Source organism: Homarus americanus, unplaced genomic scaffold (assembly GCF_018991925.1).
Source record: "Homarus americanus isolate GMGI-L3 unplaced genomic scaffold, GMGI_Hamer_2.0 scaffold43746, whole genome shotgun sequence".
NCBI classification, from domain to species: Eukaryota; Metazoa; Arthropoda; class Malacostraca; order Decapoda; family Nephropidae; genus Homarus; species Homarus americanus.
Genome location: NW_024715982.1, coordinates 148,405 through 169,935, shown reverse-complemented (window position 1 = coordinate 169,935; position 21,531 = coordinate 148,405). Strand labels below are relative to the sequence as shown.

At 38.9% G+C, this 21,531-nt stretch overlaps 1 protein-coding gene across 1 annotated transcript in view; it reads left to right on the top strand.

Moving 5' to 3' along the window:
• Nucleotides 1-21,241, top strand: part of LOC121858004 (growth hormone secretagogue receptor type 1-like) — a 179,201-nt gene extending 157,960 nt beyond the window's left edge. Inside the window, exons 6-7 of the mRNA XM_042354236.1 lie at nucleotides 18,899-19,079; nucleotides 19,502-21,241. Of these exons, the coding sequence (XP_042210170.1) occupies nucleotides 18,899-19,079; nucleotides 19,502-20,243 (923 nt within the window). The 3' untranslated portion in view covers nucleotides 20,244-21,241. The remainder of the gene's footprint in view (nucleotides 1-18,898; nucleotides 19,080-19,501) is intronic.
• The last annotated feature ends 290 nt before the right edge of the window (nucleotides 21,242-21,531 follow it).

Here is a 21,531-nt window from a genome sequence, read left to right as displayed (position 1 = left end):
GTGTCATGTGTCGCTAAAGGTGTTCAGGGAAAGTTAAGGTACTCACGAGGGGAAAAAGACTTCAAACTTGTTTTTCCATCAGTTGTATACTTGACATATGACTCAAAGGATCAGTAGATGTCCTTGTTAAGCGTCAACTACCTGTAATGCCTCCAATCATTGTAATTTTCTGTGACGTCAGTGGTTATTCATCTTTTCCTTACGCCTTTACGCATAGACAGACAGACATACAGACAAGCACACATTCCCGCGAAATTTGGTACCTTAACCCAGCAATATGTTTACCTGAAGCAATTAAGACATTTTTTCACGTTTATCCCTCGTTTACAAATAGACGAAATCGCTATTATACCCCGCCTCACCGATTGTTTCCCTTGGGCATATATAATAAGATTTGTCTGTTGGATATAAACGTTCAAGTCAAAAGAATAGCGTCATTACCTGCCAGGTTTTATAATTGGATTTTAAATGATCATATTACGAGGTCCTAATGAATTTACCTGAGTGTGATTGAACCCTTTTTTTTATTAAGCACCTTATGTAGCTGCTCTGTTCTCTCTCTCTCTCTCTCTCTCTCTCTCTCTCTCTCTCTCTCTCTCTCTCTCTCTCTCTCTCTTTGTGCTATTAGAGAGATAAATGATGTAATATTTTAGGAAGAGATAAACGGGGGAATAGAAGAAGGAAGGAGAGATGAGAATGTGTGAAAAGAAATTGATAAATAGTGTTGATGATATTGAGACAGGGAGGGAAGGAGACGGATAGGGGGACAGGGAGAAAGAGGGGGGAGACAGGGAGAGGATGACAGTGAGAGAGAGACAGGGAGATGAAAAAAGGGAGAGATTGGAAGAGAAGGAGGGAGAGAATTATGAAAGGCGATGATGTGTGATATAAAGGAGAGTGGCTTTTACCTGAGAGAGAGAGAGAGAGAGAGAGAGAGAGTATTGATGGACTGGAGGGGGGACATGGGTGACTGCTTGACCTAGTGGTGATTGAAGGAAGATAGTGATTGGTTGATTGATATAGTGCGTAAAAGGTACAGGATGATTGGATGTAGGTAGCTTCTAGTCTTCCCTTTTGCTTGTCTGTCTGTCTGTATTGTAACCTGTCTTTCTATCAATGATTGGTTCCCCTCTCTCTCTCTCTCTCTCTCTCTCTCTCTCTCTCTCTCTCTCTCTCTCTCTCTCTCTCTCTCTCTCTCTCTCTCTCTCTACTCTCTCTCTTCCTACTCTCTCTCACAGGTTAATGAGATTTCCCAGGTCTGTATTATAATAAATGAAATACGTGGTTGAGTTAACTGATCATGTAGGGGAAGAGTAGAGAAAGAAGAAGAAAGAAAGAGAAGAAGAGAAAGAAGAAGAGAAGTGTGTGTGTGTGTGTGTTTAGGTTGATTTAGAAAAGCCTGGATAAAGAAAAAAGGACAGAAAAAGAGTTTATCGTTAAAACACCTGTCCATCACCTGTCGCCATGGAACCTAATGATCGTTGTGAGGTTTAATATTGTAATGAGATGACAGGTGCAATAATCCACGTTGTTAGTGATAATGATAACAAGGATGAAAATAATGATACCTATGAGAATAATAATAATAATAATAATAATAATAATAATAATAATAATAATAATAATAATAATAATAATAATAATAATAATAATAATAATAATAATAATAATAATAATAATAATAATAATAATAATAATAATAATAATAATAATAATAATAATAATAATAATAATAATAATAATAATAATAATAATAATAATAATAATAATAATAAAAATAATAATAATAATAATAATAATAATAATAATAATAATAATAATAATAATAATAACCATGATTTTTATTGAAATAATTTTAATGATTCAGTAGTATTAAGAAGAAGAACAACACCAACACCACAGACAACAACAACAACAACAAAACACAGTCAACAACAACAAAAATTTAAACAACGCGATAATGGGCATTTATTTCTGGCTACACTCTGACGCGGTTTGTTTTGATGCTGAGGCAAAAAAATGCTATAAAAATATAAACAAAGATCCTCAAGAATAGCATTATGATCGCTTATCCCGAGTCCATTAGCTTGAATCTCGACCTTATTGAGTTTCTTCTGTGTTGAGGTTGAACTGGGGCTTTGTGTTAGCATTAAAAGGTCTGTTTTTAAGCCGCGTTGGATTTTATTTATTTATTTTTCGTTAATGATCATTATACCTGCGAGATTTACTCATTTAAGCGTCGACCAATCCGAGGCTTGTATCTCTCTGACCTGTATGTGTGTTTGTACTTGAATCTGTACATGTTCTATACCTGTACTGTACCTGTATTCGTATCTGAAGCTCTCTTGCATCTGTGCTGTATTTAAATGTGTACCTGTACTTGTATGTGAGTGTCTCTGTTGTATATACGTCTCTCTCTCTCTCTCTCTCTCTCTCTCTCTCTCTCTCTCTCTCTCTCTCTCTCTCTCTCTCTCTCTCTCTCTCTCTCTCTCTCAACCTAACCTTCACTTGTGTACCCTATTAAACTTTGTTGTAGCTGTTAACGGCTCATTACTAATTGAATAGGTGGTTAACGAGGCAGTTTGCTATCTAAACTAATGAAGGCATAATTTTAGGTCAAATTCATTTTTATTTGACGAAACTTTTGAAGTGTTAAATTAGGATAAGTTTTATGTTTGGTTGTTTAAATTTTTCAAACAATTACCAATAATTTTTGTAAGGTAAAGAAAAAGTTGTAATTATACCGAATAAAATCACAAAGCCCGACCGCCTATCAACCCGACAACCCGACCCCTTCATAGCCCGACAAACCGACACCCCTCTACCCCTACACCCCAACACCCGGACATTCCTACACCCTACACCCCTACACCCCTACATTTCTACACCCCTACACCCCTCCACCCGACACCCCCGACACCCCTACACCCCTACACCCCTACACCCTCCACCCTACACCCCTACACCCCTAAACCCCGACATTCCTACACCTCCTACACCCCGACTCACCGACACCCAGCTACATTTTCTACATTTTTTTCCGTGTACCGTAACCGAAGTATTTATGCAAACCGTTATTTACATATGCAAATGTTTTCACCGGATATTGGACAGGAGGAAGTAAATTTTGGTGTGACCTGTACTGAAAATCTCACCAAACTCGTCAAATGTTGTTGTTTTGGTTGTTGTTGCTGTTTTGGTTGTTGATGTTGTTTTTTGGTTGTTGGTGGTTGGTGTTATTGTGATTGTTGTTGTTTTGGTTGTTGTTGTTGTTTTTGTTTTGGTTGTTGTTGTTTTTGTTTTGGTATTAGTTGTTGTTATTATTGTTGTTTTAGTTGTGTTTTGTTATTGTTTTGTTGTATTTAATGTTGTTTTGTTATTTGTTGCTGTTGTTGTTGTTGTTAATATTTGTACAGTAAAAAGTATTATTTGGACGTAAATAAAGATCAAAACTAATATCTATCTATCTATCTATCTATCTATCTATCTATCTATCTATCTATCTATCTATCTATCTATCTATCTATCTATCTATCTACTCTCTCTCTCGTTGGCCAGATATCCAGCCTTGACAATAACCCGGGGATAACAGACTTCTGAAGCCTCCTGAAGCCTTCTGAAGCTTCTTGAATTTTATCTAATCTGGGGGACCGAGGAAGCAGTTCTCGAGGAAGAGGTCAGGGGAGGTCAAGGAGGTTAGGCGAGGTCACGGAGTAGGTTAAACGGGGTCAAGGAAGAGGTTAGTCAAGGTCAAGGAGGAGGTCAGGCTAGGTCAAGGAGGAGGTCAGGCGAGGTCAAGGAGGAGGTTAGGTTAGGTTACGTCAGGTCGTATCTACTGAAGGTCGTAGTTTCCTGCATATATTTACTGAAGGAGGCAGGAGACTCGGGAGGGTGGGGAGAGGAGAATGTTCGGAGGTGAGGGGCCCAGTTTTTTTTTACCATGTGTGTGTGTGTGTGTGTGTGTGTGTGTGTGTGTGTGTGTGTGTGTGTGTGTGTGTGTGTGTGTGTCTGTGTGTGTGTGTGTGTGTGTTTATTTTCTGGATGACAACACAGCAAAGCTCAATTCCGCCATGGCTTTTTATCCCCTTTCTGTTTTTTACCGATGCTTATATGTATCCGTATAATATAAACCGTAATTATGAAACGATTTATAAACACTAATTAGATTATTGCTTTTTGTTACTCGTATAATTAAATTAGCGTTAATGACTGCACGTGTGGGGCTATTAACGCTGTGATAATTGTTATGATTTGATTCAATAAATAATTAGATACGTAGGCCATGAGTTAACTATATTAGGGTATGTGAGTCAAGCTATTTTAGATGTAATTATATATCGTGTGCTTTAAGGATATGAAAATATTAAATGGATATATATATAATTATACTTTTTAATATGCAGGTATCTTATGTGTCTGTCTGTCTGTCTGTCTGTCTGTCTGTCTGTCTCTCTGTCTCGTTTTTGTGTGGTAGTTATATCTTCAACTGTTTCTATAATTTTGTTAAAGAGACAGACAGACAATGAGACAGATAATCACACACACACACACACACACACACACACACACACACACACACACACACACACACACACACACACCTTTAATGAGTTACATCTAGTTAGTACGTAAAGGATTAAATACCTGAATAATTGACCCTAACACCGTCTATTAACCTCGCTTAATTGACCGTAATTAAGGGACTCAGAGACGACTAGGGGAGAGCAGAGGTCAAAAACTGCCATGAATTAAATAGGTTCAAATCGGGTCATGTTTTGGTGCAGGGTTCATTGAGGGTGTGTGTGTGTGTGTGTGTGTTATGACGTGTACGTGTGTGTGTGTATGTATTATGATATATAATCCCTAAAACGGTTCTATAATGCTCTTAAAATGTGTCATAATTATGTTCGTATATAATCAGTTAAGGAGAAAAGTTAACTCTGGGAAGCCTTTGTGTTAAGTGACTACTGTGTTATGAGTAAAGTTTATGGGAAGAGCGGACTGTACCTTTGTTGTGACGGAGACAGACAGAAAGAGAAGGACAAACAGATGCAGATAGACGGAGAGAGAGAAGTAGGACAGGCAGATACAGATAGAGAGGAGACAGACAGACAGACAGGCAGAGACATATAGAAAGACAGAAGTAGAGAGAGAGACAGACAGACAGACAGACAGACAAAGAAACACATAAGAAACACAAAACAAAACATGTCTGACCGATAATGTTTCTCACTCACGAAAAATATCCATCAATCAGGTCAAGAAAGGCGGCCATTAAGTTGATAAATACAGGTAAATAAAAAATTACACCTGTACATAAATTAATATTATACCTTTTTATATAACACGAGAGTCTAAATTCTCATAGATTCGTAGTATAAATATTTCTCGTAAGTTAAAATAGAAAGTATTTAACCGGATGTACTTAAGTTAAAACACAAAAAAATATAACTTAATATGAGATTCTACGATAAATAGATATGGTAAATTATAAAGGTATTTTTACCCCCTTTAGATTATGTCAAATATTTAAGTTTAATATCTTATATCTTCAATTTACGAGGAATATTTAACTTACGATTCTTGGAGACTTGACTTAAGGTGTTTGTAGTACTAAGGAAGGAGGAGGATTACCTACCCCCCTACCCCCACCTCTTCACCCCTCCCCCCCACCCCTACCCCCACCCCTCCCCGAATATTGCTGTTGTCGTTATTTTTACTTCTGGCGGTGAGGGAACATCAGGCGGCCATGTTTGTTTTGGTGGCAGATTGGCTGTGATTGGTTGTGATGGGTTGTGATGGGTTGTGATTGGCTGTGATGGGTTGTGATGGGTTGTGATGATGGGCTGTGTAGGGATTTATTACCTAGCATACATTCAGACTATCACACACTCAGACCATCACACACTCAGACCATCACACACTCAGACTATCACACATTCAGACTATCACACACTCAGACTACCACACACTCAGACTATTACACACTCAGACCATCACACACTCAGACTACCACACATTCAGACTACCACACACTCAGACAACACCCTATACAACACCTCCTATCCTCAGGTTGTAAGTGAAAACTCATTCCTGTCTTCTTGCTGTCTGGCTATTAAAGGAGACAGAGTGCTAGGAATCGTAGACAGGAAGCCAATTAGGTGTCGTATCTCTACCTAGGCTCCTATTTTACCCGTGAAGGACATCAATTAGGTTTCAGGTAGGCAGGTAGGTGATGCTTTAATGTACAGTCCCCTTCACAGGTTTGTTTACAGGGGCTCGTCAGGTTTTGTGCAGTGTGGTATTCCTGTGTTTGTTTACATTCGACAGAGGGAAACTTCCAATAGTAAACATACTATGGAATCAAAGTAAAATGATATTAAAATTAATATCTCAATGTTAATGATTTGTGGAATGTTTATATGACGAGTCCCTGTAAACGCACAAGTGAAGGGGACTGTACTTGGATTTCTCATGATATTAGGGAATAAAATGATATTGCTCAAGTGTTGTCTTTATCATGGTGTTAAAATCATGTTGAGACACTATCATGACGGTAGGATCACAACATATACAACATCTCTATCATGCCTTCATTATGCAACCTTCATACGGTAGAGAAACAACATACATCACACGGAGCTTAGTAAAATACGGACTATGTTTTATTTTTCTTCGTGAATTAATTAATACCTGTTGTGCCGACACCTCCACCTGGCGAGTCTTCAATGGCCACAGAGTCAAGGTCATAAAGATGGATGACAAGTGAGGATGTTAATTACCCTCATGGTGGCCTTTATAGGTGGCCAAGAGGGATGTGAGTGGCCTTCTAGGTAACCAAGGAAGTTGTGGGTACAGGTTTTGACGATGGCCAGAGGTTCAGGTGGCCAATTATCTAGTTAGGGGATACGCTGGATGGCCAGAAAAGTTTATGGATAACTATGGGTGGCCAAACTGGTGATGGGTGGCCACGTCGGTGGCTGAGTGGGTGCGTGAATGGCCAGAGAGCTTATGGGTGGGTATATGGGTGGCCAAAGAATATACAATAAGTCTATGGGTGGCCAGAAACTATACAATAGATGTGTGGGTGGCCAGAGAGCTTGGAAGTGGGCGTGTGGGTGGCCAGAGAGCTTGGGAGTGGGCGTGTGGGTGGCCAGAGAGCTTAGGAGTGGGCGTGTGGGTGACGTGGTCGTTACCCCGACTATAGTAAGGCGTTCAGGGATTAATTAGACCACAACGTGAAGATTTATAATCACCTGTACCCCCCTTAACCCCCTTCCCTCCCTCACCCTTCACCCCTCACCTCCTCACTCCTAACCCCTCACTCCTAACCCCTCACCCCCACTGGTGAGGTCAAACATGCGTAATGTGAGTGGAAAGGTGTAGATACATTGCGTCCCAAGTGTCTACCGTATGCGTCACTTAAGGGAACTACGTCATATGCGTCACTTAAGGGAACTACGTCACATGCGTCACTTAAGGGAACTACGTCACAAGCGTCACTAAAGGGAAATACGTCACATGCGTCAGATTCAGGGGATAAATTTCATGCGTTACCACAGGACGGGAGGAAGTATGTTCTTGCGTTGTAAAGACGGAGTGCGCCGCATGTGACGCTGGCGGAGAGAGAGAGAGAGAGAGAGAGAGAGAGAGAGAGAGAGAGAGAGAGAGAGAGAGAGAGAGAGTATTTACCTAGTTATAACATCAAAATCACCACCATATTAGGATGAAATTAAAACCAACATTGATACACTTTGGATACCATTTCTGTAACGCCAAAAATCACAAAGTTTAATGTAAATAAACTAGAATTATTTTCTATCTGTTTATTTATCGTTATCATGTTTGTTGTCAGTTATTATATATTTATCATTAATCATTATTATTTATTCATTATATCTTATTCCCATTTATCTATAGTGTTCATTATTTTTTTCCTCGAGGCATTAATTTGCTTCATTTTCTTGTTATCCTTATTATCGTGCGGGAGTGTAATACATCACTTCCTGGCGGCCATCTTGGTTACCCCTCCCCCCACCCTCTCCCTACCCCCTCCCCCACCCCCGGAGCCGTGTGCAGAATGTAAACAGAGGTGATGTGGACGTAGCGGGACCCGTAAATAAACCTTGGGATGGGTATGGGTGTTATTATTACACTTTTATTACTGTTGATGTATCTTCATTACCGAGGCTGAGGGGGAAGAGATTGTTGAGAGATGATGATTGATTAAGAACAAGAATGGGAAGAAGAACAAGAACAATAGCAGGGAGAGGAACAAGAACAATAGCAGGGAGAACAAGAACAATAGCAGGAGGAAGAACAAGAACAAGACGAGCAAGAAAAATAAAAATAACGAGAACAAAACAAGAACAAGAAGAAGAACAGAAATAACAAGAAGAAGAACAATAACAACAAGAAGAATAGAAATAACAAGAATAACAACAAAGAACAAGAAGAACAGAAAGAACAAGAAAAATGAAAATAACAAGAACAACAAATGCAAGAAGAACAAGAACAAGAAGAACAACAAGAGACTAAGCTTTTTTCCACAGAAGAAGAAGAAGAAGGATTAGAAGAAAAAGGAAACACGATAAAGCTTTTTTCCCTTAGAGTTTAATTAAAGTTTTCATATCTACGTTACTTAAGACGGATGAATGGGAGAGAGGAAGATGATGATGATGATGAAGAGAGAGAAGATGGTGATGATGATGATGATGAGAGAGAGAAAATGAGAGAGAGAGAAAACAGGAGAGGAAAAAGAAGAGGAACTAAGAGAACGAGAACAGGAGAGGAGGCAGGAGAGTACCACCATCTTGTATGAAAGGGGTCAGGGAGGCCATCAGACAGGTGTAAGAGGTGAAAGGTTGCCACTTTGTTGTTGTCTCAAGTAGGATCTCCGGATGATCCTCTCCCTGCTGTGTACTTGACCCTTTTATTCCTAAAGCCTCAGTATCCTCCTTTTATACACCGCTGGGGGTGGATATATCACGATGGGAAGGGGTAGGTATATTACGTTGGGGGTATACTACGGTGGAAGGTGGAGGTAGAAATATCACGATGGGGAAGGTTGGAGGGTAGAATTATCACGATGGGAAGGTGGAGGTGGAAATATCACGATGGGTAAGGTGGAGGGGTGGAAATATCACGATGGGGAAGGTTGAAGGGGTGGAAATATCACGATGGCGCCAGGGAAAGGGGGTTGATACATCACAAGGCAACGAGTAACACAGGTAAGCTGACAGACTTGGCTGAGAGAAGAAGAGGAAGAATATATTGTTTCTTCTTTTTCCTGTAACGTGACGCTACCTCGGGGTGCTCAAAGAATTTATTTCATCTTATATATTTTTTTATTTTTTAAAGGAAATAACCTCTCTCTCTCTCTCTCTCTCTCTCTCTCTCTCTCTCTCTCTCTCTCTCTCTCTCTCTATTATTATTATTATTATTAGTAGTAGTAGTAGTAGTAGTATTATCATATTCTTCCTATAACTACCACTACTATAATTAATCACAATTAAACACATCATTAATTTGAATGGTTTTAAACAAAATAAAAAATACATAAAAATTATTTTTCTCCTAAGTCTTAGTACTGTTTCATTGGTATCGTTTCTGTGCGTCACGAACCAGGGTCAATTTATAAAATCCTCGACTAAAAACCGGATTTTTCTACTGGATTTAACAGTCGGATTTATAGAGTTTTTGATAATAATAATAATAATAATAATAATAATAATAATAATAATAATAATAATAATAATAATAATAATAATAATAATAATAATAATAATAATAATAATAATAATAATATACAAACTTAGCATTTAACATATATAAATCCTTTTATATAGACATTCTTTGTTATATTGTCAAAATATTTCACTATATTTGAATTACAAACTGACATACATCAAGGTCAAACAGATGTCATATAGTTGGGAACTGAAATATATAATTAATTTTACCAACCATAAAAATCTATTTAGTTTATTCCTTACGTGTCTGTCTGCCTGTCTGTCTGTCTCTATGTAATTCCCAGAAAAGCTTTTAAATGATGGAATGTGCTTATATTGCACAATGTTGCATAATGTTGGATTTCCAGGTGAGAATCGCATCACCATTTCTGACTCATACCGTTGATTTTAATATAATATTCATGGGTGTATTTTAAGATATTGTGTTATGAGATAGTGTGAGTGTATAGTGGTCTCTCTCTCTCTCTCTCTCTCTCTCTCTCTCTCTCTCTCTCTCTCTGTTTCTTCCCTTCGTTTAATCTCCTTATATTTGCCTTCAAGTTGTGTTTGTGTATACGAGGATTTGACAAATAAAAACAACAACTAGATTCAACTTGTCCGGTGGTGGATTATTGTTGGTTGTAGTGGTGTTTTGGTTGTTGTTATTGTTGTAGTTATAGGTACTTCAACTACCAGGGTTATCTCGTTCAATAGGTCTTAGTAACTCACAACCCGTAATTATTAAATAAACATAACCATTTTCTGACTTTTTGTTAAATTAAACCTCAATAGAACCTTCAGGGTATTAGTATTAGATCTAAACACCCGTCCAGTTGTTTAGGGTTTAATCTTACTTAAGGGATTAGGGGATTACAGGTTAATCCTTGGTAAATCCTCCCCTTATCTCATACACTTCCCCAGATTAATTGTGTTTTGCTTACCTGTACGAGGTTTTTAGTGGTCAGGATTTATGGAGATTTTTTTTATTATGTTAGGTTAGGTTAGGTTAGGTTAGGTTAGGTTAGGTTAGGTTAGGTTAGGTTAGGTTAGGTTAGGTTAGGTTAGGTTAGGTTAGGTTAGGTTAGGTTAGGTTAGGTTAGGTTACGATAGATGGTAGTTTAAGTCTATAAACTAGTTGGTAATTATATTTAGTTCAAGGTTATAACAGTGAGAGTAGGTCAGGGTTTATGCAGTTGCGTAATAAGAGCAGAAGTAGACTCTTAGATGGTGTGTGTGTGTGTGTGTGTGTGTGTGTGTGTGTGTGTGTGTGTGTAGGTGTGTGTGTGTGTGTGTGTGTGTGTGTGTGTGTGTATAAAATTCAGATGTGTTGGAAAGATATATATCATTTACCCAACCACACCTGATTTTTAGAGACACACACACACACACACACACACACACACACACACACACACACACACACACACACACACACACACACACGTAAAAAATACCATACCATCATCTGTGAATCCTTACTGAACGACCACCTCACTGAGCAGTACTGTATATAGTTGGTCGAAGTGGATGAATAATTCAGTAAGTCTCAGGACGAAAATACAGGTGGGAGGCGGATACAGCCTTTACGAACGCCTCGGATTATAAACAAACCCTTAGGCGAACGTAAACACAAGCACATCATCCTTATTAAGTCATTAACAATAAACTTATACAGAACGCTTCCTCCTCCTCCTCCTCCCCCTCCTCCTGCTCCCCCCCTCCTCCTCCTCTCCTCCTCTTCCTCCTGCTCCCCCTCCTCCCTCACCCCCCTGTAGGCGTCCTTCTCACTTCTTACTTCACCCCTACCTCCTCACACCCCGCTCCTTCCTTTCAACAAAGTCTGGGGCACTTGATGGCCATTTACACACACCCAGACTGAAGCAAATCCGTAGACAGACAGACAGACAGACAGACAGACAGACAGACACGTTGTCATAGTTTGTGGTAATGTAGGACAGCGTCAGATGGCGAGGCTAAACCTCCTGACGGTGAAATACTGGTGTCTGGTGGGGGAGGAACTGGGTCTGATGTCTTCACTACCATCAGAGAGATAATACAGCCTCTGTGTTAAGATATAAAGCTTAGGAGTTTGTTGGGATGTTTTCTCTCAGTGGAGGGAGACTTGTGTTTTTTCCTCGAAGGATTTAAGTTATTATTATCAAGTTCATAAGTAATTATGTTTGTTTAACTTGAGAATACAAACTGTGTATACATATATATTTGAATGCTATATGTTATGTAATAGAGTTAAACCTCTAATAGCTGTCAATAGTAAGATATAATGATAGCTATTTAGGGTTTATATGATGTAAGCTTGATAGATACAGAGTGATGATTGAGACACAACACGACTCTTGGGTGAAGCAATTGTAATGAAAGCTTGTGTTAATTATCGTGAGCTTTAGTATTGGTTATTTGTTTGCATATTAATGACTATCCCATAGGTCAAGGGTGAAGAGAAATGTTGGTTGGAAGAATATTTGTGATGTTAGAGTTAAGAAATATGCTGGTAGTGGTGGTGGTTTTGTGGTCTTGATGGTGGTAGTGGTGCTGGTTGTTGTGATGGTGATGGTTGTGGTAGATGACGATGGTGATTGTGGTGGCCATCACTCTCACACCATCTTCTCTCACTCTCACACCATCTTCTCTCACTCTCACACCATCTTCTCTCACTCGACCTCATTCTCGCCTCATTTCCACCGCCTCCTAGAACGTCGAGTCTAGATAGGATTACCTAGTAGGGAGGATGTCACCTGCTGATATCCAACGCCTCTACGACCCAATTTCTTCCTATTTTCTGTCTAAAACGCCTTTAAGATGCTGTTTTTCCTGCAAAGAATAGAGATGACTTATACACTGACCATGAAAGTGTAGAGATGAATAATATGGCGTTGGAAGACGTGTTCCACCCCATAGTTATAACAGCAATACCTCGATGGTGTCAGGGATAAGGTACGCTGATATGGAGTTTCCCGTGTGAGGGTGTTTTTTTTTTCTTGCTAGATTTAATTTTCAACAACCAATGACTAACTCACAGTCACTCCCACTGTATTCTGGTTCAATTTTTTTGCAACATCCCAACAATACGAGAGATCAAAGACAAACTACAGTAGACACACAACAAAATATCTCTCCCTCCACCACTCATATCAGTCAGTGTTGATTTTCCCTTTTCCATATCTCGCTATTATTCTACATTTGTATTTATTTTTTCATTGATATATTTTAATTTAGTGATGAAGTTGGTGATAATATAGCTCATAGAGTTCAATAACAGGATTAATTATATTTATAGTTTTAAAAGACAGATCGACTTGGGGAATGAATTCTTTGTTGATGTTTTTAGTGTCAGGTTCGTCAGTGGTGTTCACAAGCACGTTTACATATATGTATATTATATTATAGTATATATATATATATGTATTCGTTGAACAGGCTTTGTGTGAAATATATATATATATATATATATATATATATATATATATATATATATTCATACGTGCGGGCAACATACATACATACATACATACATGTTACGCACCATAGGATTCTTTTTAGGGTATTAAGAGGACCCAATAGGAACCCATAGGAATGACTGGGATTGACGTAGTAAGCGTAGAGAGAGAGAGAGAGAGAGAGAGAGAGAGAGAGAGAGAGAGAGAGAGAGAGAGAGAGAGAGAGAGAGAGAGAGAGAGAGAGAGAGAGAGAGAGAGAGAGACTAACTTTCAGGACCTAAGAAAACAAAGAGTTCCTCTCTCTCTCCGTAAAAGGTGAATGACACGCGCCCATCAAGGATCATAAACTTGTCTCGAAGGAAAAAAATAAAGCCCTTGACTCAGGTACAGGTGAGTGACGCCTCGACAGGTGAATCATAACAATGAGTCACTTGAACTTTACCTGGGGACGTCCGGTGTGTTAGGGTGTGTCAGAGCGTGTGTCAGGAGGTGTCAGGAGGTGTTAATGTATATCAGGATGGGTCAGGATGTATCAAGATGTTTCAGGGTGTGTGTCAGGAGATGTCAAGGCGTGTGTCAGGGTGTGTGCCATGTGGGTCAGGGTATGTCAGGGTGTGTTAGGGCGTGTCAGGGTGTGTCAGAGCGTGTGTCAGGACGTTTTAGTGGTATGTTGTCAGGACAAATCCCTTGTCATCCCTGACGCAACGAAATGGGAGATTAAAATTATTTATGACTGTGTGTAATAATAATAATAATAATAATAATAATAATAATAATAATAATAATAAACGGTTTATTAATAGAGTTGCAGCCGGTGTGTGTGTGTGAGGGAGAAACCGACATACAGTAACAAAAAATTACAGTATATCCTCACAGGGGCGGTAATCCTATTATACGGTATATATTTGTAGTCCTTATGGTACTATATATGTATATCGCTTATGTGAGTGCATATTGGTTTATTTTTTACGGTTTAGGTTTATATATGTCTCTCTGTCTGTGTGTCTGTCTGTCTGTGTGTCTGTCTGTCTGAGTCCCTGTCAACCTAAACCTTTTTTGTCTATCTGTTTACGTCTTTCTGTCTATCTTTTCTACCTATTTTTTTATTTTTCTATATTTTTTGGTGGGGTATCTCTCTCTCTCTCTCTCTCTCTCTCTCTCTCTCTCTCTCTCTCTCTCTCTCTCTCTCTCTCCATGCTTTCTTTTCCCTAATACCGTACACTCACCTCAGGCGGCCTGGGAAACATTAGTACAGTAACATGATAAGTACATTGTAGGCGGGATATATGAGGGCCTTTAGTATTACTATTATTATTATTATTATTTATATTATCTTCATTATTATTATTACGATGCTTTGTAGTACCTTAATAACAACATTAATAACAATTGAAACATTAAAAATTAACCTAAGAATTACTGAACATCGGAATTTAACGCAAGAATTTTCGAATATCCAAATGTCAGAATTTAATGTAAAAATCTTCGAGAATCTACACCCGTTTTCTGTAAATCCGGGGATGTGTATTTTACTGCTACACATATCCGCTTCTTACAGGTGTCTCGTTCGTCCACGGTAATCCGGTTTAAGAGTCGTGAATACGGATCTATAACTGCGAACGCCTGGAGACGATATGGCGGGAAATAGGTTATATCCGACAGGTAATTGAAGGGAAATAGGTAGAGAAATAGAGATAGATAGAGAAATTAGGAGATAATATAGTGGTAATAGGTAGATTGAGAGACTATTTGAGATTTTATTTATTGACTGAGACTATTTTTTTTATCATTTTAGTGATTTCTATTTTTTATTTAATATTTTTTAATAGTGTTTGTCTTTTTAACATCTAAATTATTTATATAAAAACTGAATCGATTAAACTATTTTTTTAATTGAAGTTTAGTATTTTATGTATAGATATTTACACATACAGACATAGAAAAATAAAAGTTAACTAATGAAGAAGAGTAATTAAAATATATTTACATAGATTGCCACTAATTTGCATAAAGAGTGACGGGAAAGTGAGAAACTAGATCAGTGTTATATTACCTTCTCACGCTTCTTGTTAATGTCACTGTTCTGTCAACCCCGATTTACCAAGGTTTTTTCTGCATTTCATTCACTTTACAACCCTTTCATAACCCTGATTTAATACGTTCATATTTAAGTCAATGTTATTTAACCCTTAATTACTGACACATATCTTTAACCCTAATTTCCAACACGTATCTATCGTTCACTGTTACATAACCCTTAATTACTAAAAACTATTTGTAGTTCACCGTATTACAACCCTTATTTACGAAACATATTAAGTTCAGTGTTGTATAAAACTGATTAAATAACCTTTGTCTGTGGAGTTCATGGATATAATCCCTCCTGCAATCCCTGTCGAACACCACCTGTATACTAACGGGTTACTGTAGGTACAGGTAGATTTACAGGTACAGGTAGATTTACAGGTAGACTAAGAAACTGTTGATCTAATCATTCAGAGGAAATTAAATGGAACTATGTGATTCCTTATATACCCTCCTGGCTCTCTCTCTCTCTCTCTCTCTCTTGATCAGTATAAATGCCTCCCTGTAGCCAACTAACACAAATTCTTGGCTCGTGAGGATTCTGTTTATGATGTAGTCTCTAATGTTGGTTTAGTCCACCTTGATACTGTTGGTTATCTCGTTAACCTTTTGTTTTCTACCTCATCCGTGTTTGTTGATGGTGAGTTTGGAGGTAGTTTTTATTTCACGCACGCATACACACACACACACACACACACACACACACACACACACACACACGAGACGTAAGTAATCCGTCCGTTAGAGCGCTCTCACTAAGGGCAGGAGAGAGCTAGGGTAGGTTAGGTAAATGGCGTTCATATGTAAGGTGTCAGAGTGCCACTACACCGTCTCCAGTGCCACTTGAGCGCCACTTGGAATAACAGACTCAAATTTACTCCCCCTAGATGCGTTTTCTCTCCCGGGATTCAGGATGATATTCGAGGTGTGTGTGTGTGTGTGTGTGTAGGTGTGTATATATGTGTGTGTGTGTGTGTGTGTGTAGGTGTGTATATATATGTGTGTGTGTGTGTGTGTGTAGGTGTGTATATGTGTGTGTGTGTGTGTGTGTGTGTGTGTGTCTGTATCCCTACACACACACACACGTACACCCACACACACACACACCTACACCCGCACACACCCACACACCCACACACACACACCTACACCCGCACACACCCACACACCCACACACCCACACACACACACACACACCTACACACACACACACCCACACACACACACACACACACACCCACAGAGCACTTAACTATCCCCCCAACCCCAAGACCACACAATATAAGACGGGTCACCAGATGATTGTAGCCTCTAGCCTCCACCATCTCATCTTCCGTGTTACCTAATGGACAACCTCAGGATGCATAACCCCTGAATATTTTTATTAATTACAGTGATGGTTACAGCAAGGGGGGAAGGAAATATATCAGAATATGGGGTTAAGTCTTGGTATATGAGAGTCCTGTATCAAAAACAAGAGTCCTATATTGTCAACACATATTAATGACTTGTTACAGCTGCTTGACCTAGTTGGTGGTGTTGTTGTTGTTGTTGTTGTTGTTGTTGTCGTTGGTCTGTATCTTGTTTTTTGTTAAATATTGCTTTTCATGCCTTGATTTTTTTTAGTAGTGAATAATGTATAATTTTTACTTACTGCTGTAATACGTGGCTGATTTTTTTTTAATATTAATAAACTTCCCAGACGTGATTTATCTATTTATATATATTTTTTGCGGGTGATAATTTATTGGTGAAAATGAAGAACAAAAATATGTAAGCCGTATACTTGGGCAAAAAGATTAGCACCAATAATGTAACACTGATAAATACAAAACAATGCTACATCACACAATACAACAGGTATAAAACACAACACAACACAACACAATAATAATAAAACAGAACTAAACACCCGCCACACTAAGCCACTACCAATGGTCATGCCAGGACCTGACTGTGATAAAGACACAGGTGAAAGCTTGAACTGACCTACCTGAATAATTCATCCCCTGGCCTCCTGAAACAAAGGATAATTTGCTCTAAGAGAAAGAAACAAAGATAAAAAGAAAGTTCAACTGCTTCGAAAGTTCTTAATTAAAGTTTATCTCTGGATGCCGTCTGTGCTTTCTACCAGTGTTTTCAAGCAATGGAATGATGTTTAGAAAGTTAATGAATCTTACGTGTTGAAAGTATATAAAGGAGTTAATGATAGGTGAATATTGAAAAGTATTTAGAAAGTTAATGAATCTTACGTGTTGAAAGTATATAAGGGTGTTAATGATTGGTGAATATTGAAAAGTATTTAGAAAGTTAATGAATCTTACGTGTTGAAAGTATATAAAGGAGTTAATGATAGGTGAATATTGAAAAGTATTTAGAAAGTTAATGAATCTTACGTGTTGAAAGTATATAAAGGTGTTAATGATAGGTGAATATTGAAAAGTATTTAGAAAGTTAATGAATCTTACGTGTTGAAAGTATATAAAGGAGTTAATGATAGGTGAATATTGAAAAGTATTTAGAAAGTTAATGAATCTTACGTGTTGAAAGTATATAAAGGAGTTAATGATTGGTAAATATTGAAAAGTATTTAGGAAGTTAATGAATGTTAACTGTGGAGTGGTTAGTTGAGAATCTATTTACATAAAATTTAACAATAACATATGAACATTAATGATTGATGAATGTGGAAAGGTATTTAGAATGTTAATGGTGATAATAAAACACTGTTCTGCATGAGTCACTCTATCACTTGGTCACTATATCAATCACAATCGCTTAATGAACACAACATCCGTCCCTATATACAGCTGGATATAGTGGACAAGAGGCTATCATATTGGATTGGCAATCAAGCGGCCTTGGGTTCGACTCTCTATTATGGAGGCTATGTGTGTGTGGATATGATTGGTGTGTGTGTATATTGTGTGTGCTTGTGTGAGTGATTGGTGTTGTGTGTGTGTGTGTGTATTGTTTGTGATGTATGTATGTATGTATGTATGTATGTATGTATGTATGTATGTGTGTGTCTTTAAGTTACGATCGATATATTACACTAATCCTCTAAGGTATATCTAGTTTACCCTCTGAAGCACAAGTATATTCCGGTATCTTAACGTTAACTACTCCGTATGTCCGAGGATATAACGGACTTTCCTCTCCATGTCGTTCGTTAAATAGAGGGTTTCACTGAGGCTATTTTTTATCACGTCCCGAGTCCTTGAAGTGAGTGGTAGATTAGGTTAGGTTAGGTTAGGTTAGGTTAGGTTAGGTTAGGTCTGGTGAGAGTTGTGTTTATTATAGACACTATTGATGCGATCCTTACCTTTGTGTTAATTAACTATTTTATACCTTTATTTACCTTTGTTTTTGTTTTGGATTGAGATGGATGACGTTATTTCAGAAGTGACGTCACCAGGTAAACACCATTGACGTCATTCGATTAATTTATGGAAAGAAACCTGTTGTAAGATTATTAACTTTAGCGTTACCTTACCTTACCTTACCTTACCTTACCTTAGTTTTAATGAGAACTTACCTTACATACCTTTTCATTCACATTGATTAACCATGTACCTTACCTTACCTTACCTTACCTTGGTGCTAACGAGCCTCTTGCATCAACAGGTAAGCTTGTGCCGTACGTGGAGATGAGTGTCGTCCACGCCTCCGCCCTCTCGTTGGTGGTCATCTCGCTGGAGCGCTACCACGTCATCTGTCAGCCCCTGCAGGCCGGGTACCGCTGCACCAAGGCGAAGGCTGTTGTTGCTATCACTATCATCTGGGCCATTTCTTTCATCTCTGCTGGGTAGGTGTGTGTGTGTGTGTGTGTGTGTGTGTGTGTGTGTGTGTGTGTGTGTGTGTCTGTGTTAACTTCCAAAGCTGAGTCATAATTAAAAATCATAAGACATCTTTTTATTGAAGATTATAACAAATATTTGTCTCATTGTTATACCTTCCTCCTATACCAAATATACTGGGATCGATTCACAGTGAGGTTAATGTTAACTTTATATTAAATCACTAAACTTATGAAGAACACAGGTTAAAGGTTCAGTTCTTTAATTGATTTATTCTTGTCTAAACCTGTTATTAAGAGACCAAACACTTAATTTAACCTTCTGTAAAGTAATTAGTGTCGTATGTTTATAATGACAACATCAGGATATTCATTTCATTCACTTTCTTTCTCTATTTCTTTCTCTCTAATTTCTATCATCTCCCCTCCAGGCCGCTGCTGATGATCGTGCAGTACAACATAGCGAGGTTCTACGATGGTACCTACAAGCCACAGTGTATCATGCCCATTCACGGTAACTGGATCAAATCATATTTCTTCGCCACCTCCATCCTGTTCTTCTTCCTCCCGCTGTTCCTGCTGGTGGTCCTCTACACCATCATAGCCCGCCAGCTGCTCGTGGACACTTACGAGCTGACCCACAAGAAGGAGAACCCACAGATGCGAGCGAGGAGGCAGGTGGTGGTGATGCTGGCCACGGTGGTCCTCTTCTTCTTCCTCTGTATCCTGCCCATGAGAGTCCTCTACTTCTGGATCATGACTGTCCCTAACGAGACAGTCACCTCCTTGGGGATAGAAGGATACTACAACCTTCTCTACTTCTGCCGCATCATGTACTACATTAACTCCTCTATCAATCCTATCCTCTACAACATGACGTCTACCAAATTCCGCACGGCATTTCGTCGGGTGTTCCGTGGCAAGCGAGGTCGTCTGCGGCGGCAACATACCTACAGCAACACCTCCTTCAACAACCCCACCGTCAGTAATAATCTCCGCCTCAACTACGGCACCAACTGTTCTATGGTGTACAAGACGCTGTTCTCCAAGACTGTGGTCAGTAACCAGTACAGCTACGCGTCCACGGGCTCCAACTCCTCCCAGGTCACACGTCAGACCAGCCTCGTGTCCACCAACAGGTCTCATGTCAATACCAAGGACACCTTCGTCTAGCTCACGCTCACACACGCTCCACCAGAACAATTTTCGAGACAAACTTTACGCAAGATGTTGTTAATGTGACACAAAGCACTGAATACATTCCCTGAAAAAAAACTGAATCCTCTAAGTCAACCTCTGTACAATTTATAATCTATTATACCAAGCATTTATTACTGTATTGTCCATGTTGATACAATCCTGACCAAGTGTTACCAGTGAACAAATGATGTTTCTTAAAAGAGCTGAGTTTATAAACTTTAATTGTCTTTCTTGAGAAATGTAAAGATTTCTTGTTGTTATACAAGAGTGAGACAGATGCCAGGTGTGAAGACGATGAGTATCATGACGTATTTACTGTTATTACCTCAACCTCTATACTGTCATCAATATTTCCTCAACCGATTTATCTTTCAAACGTACGTCGATGTTATACTTGTTGCGACTTGGTGTTTGCCTTAAAACATAACGTATACAGTATATATTTTTTTTGCTCCTTATACATGTATTTGAAGTTAGTCTGCCACCCAGGCCGAAATTTAACACGTAGATGCTGCCACTGATACAACTAACAAATCCTGAGGTGGCGAGGATTATGGTCTTGTGTCAAGGAGTAGCCAGGAGGACAGGACAACGCATCAGCTGCACTGGCTGATAATTACCCAGGAATAAATACTTAACTGATGGTTAGACAGCGACAAATGGCATTGAGAAATTACTTATGGACTCATCCCTGGCCACTGTCTCGCCAGCAGTGAGGAGGGGCCTGGATATTATTCTGTTTATGACTTGTGCTGCAGAGTATTAGCGATCTTGCTAGGTTAGCCCTTGACACTAAGACCTCGCTAATTATGGATGCTCTTGTTGTTGTGTTGACGGCAGCTGCTACACCTTTAAGAAGATTACATCTAAGTGATCTGAGAGGCTACCATCCCCGATAACGAGGGGCAACCATTGCATATATGTGTGTATGTGTATGTGTGTGTGTGTGTGTGTGTGTGTGTGTGTGTGTGTGTGTGTGTGTGTGTGTGTGTGTGTGTGTGTGTGTGTGTGTGTGTGTGTGTATGTGTGTGTATGTATTTAAGTAGTTTTAAGATTAGAAGTTTCTAAGGTTCGTATATTATCTTCCATTGAGGAGTGTGTATGTGTCCGTGTCTTCTTAAGGATCTGTAACAATAGATGAGGGTGTACAGTACAGTACAGTACAGTACAGTACGGTACAGTACGCTATAGTTAGGATGGAGTGAGGTCCTGGACATGCAGCCATCTTAAGAGTAGGGGGAGGGACGCGTGTCACCTTAGA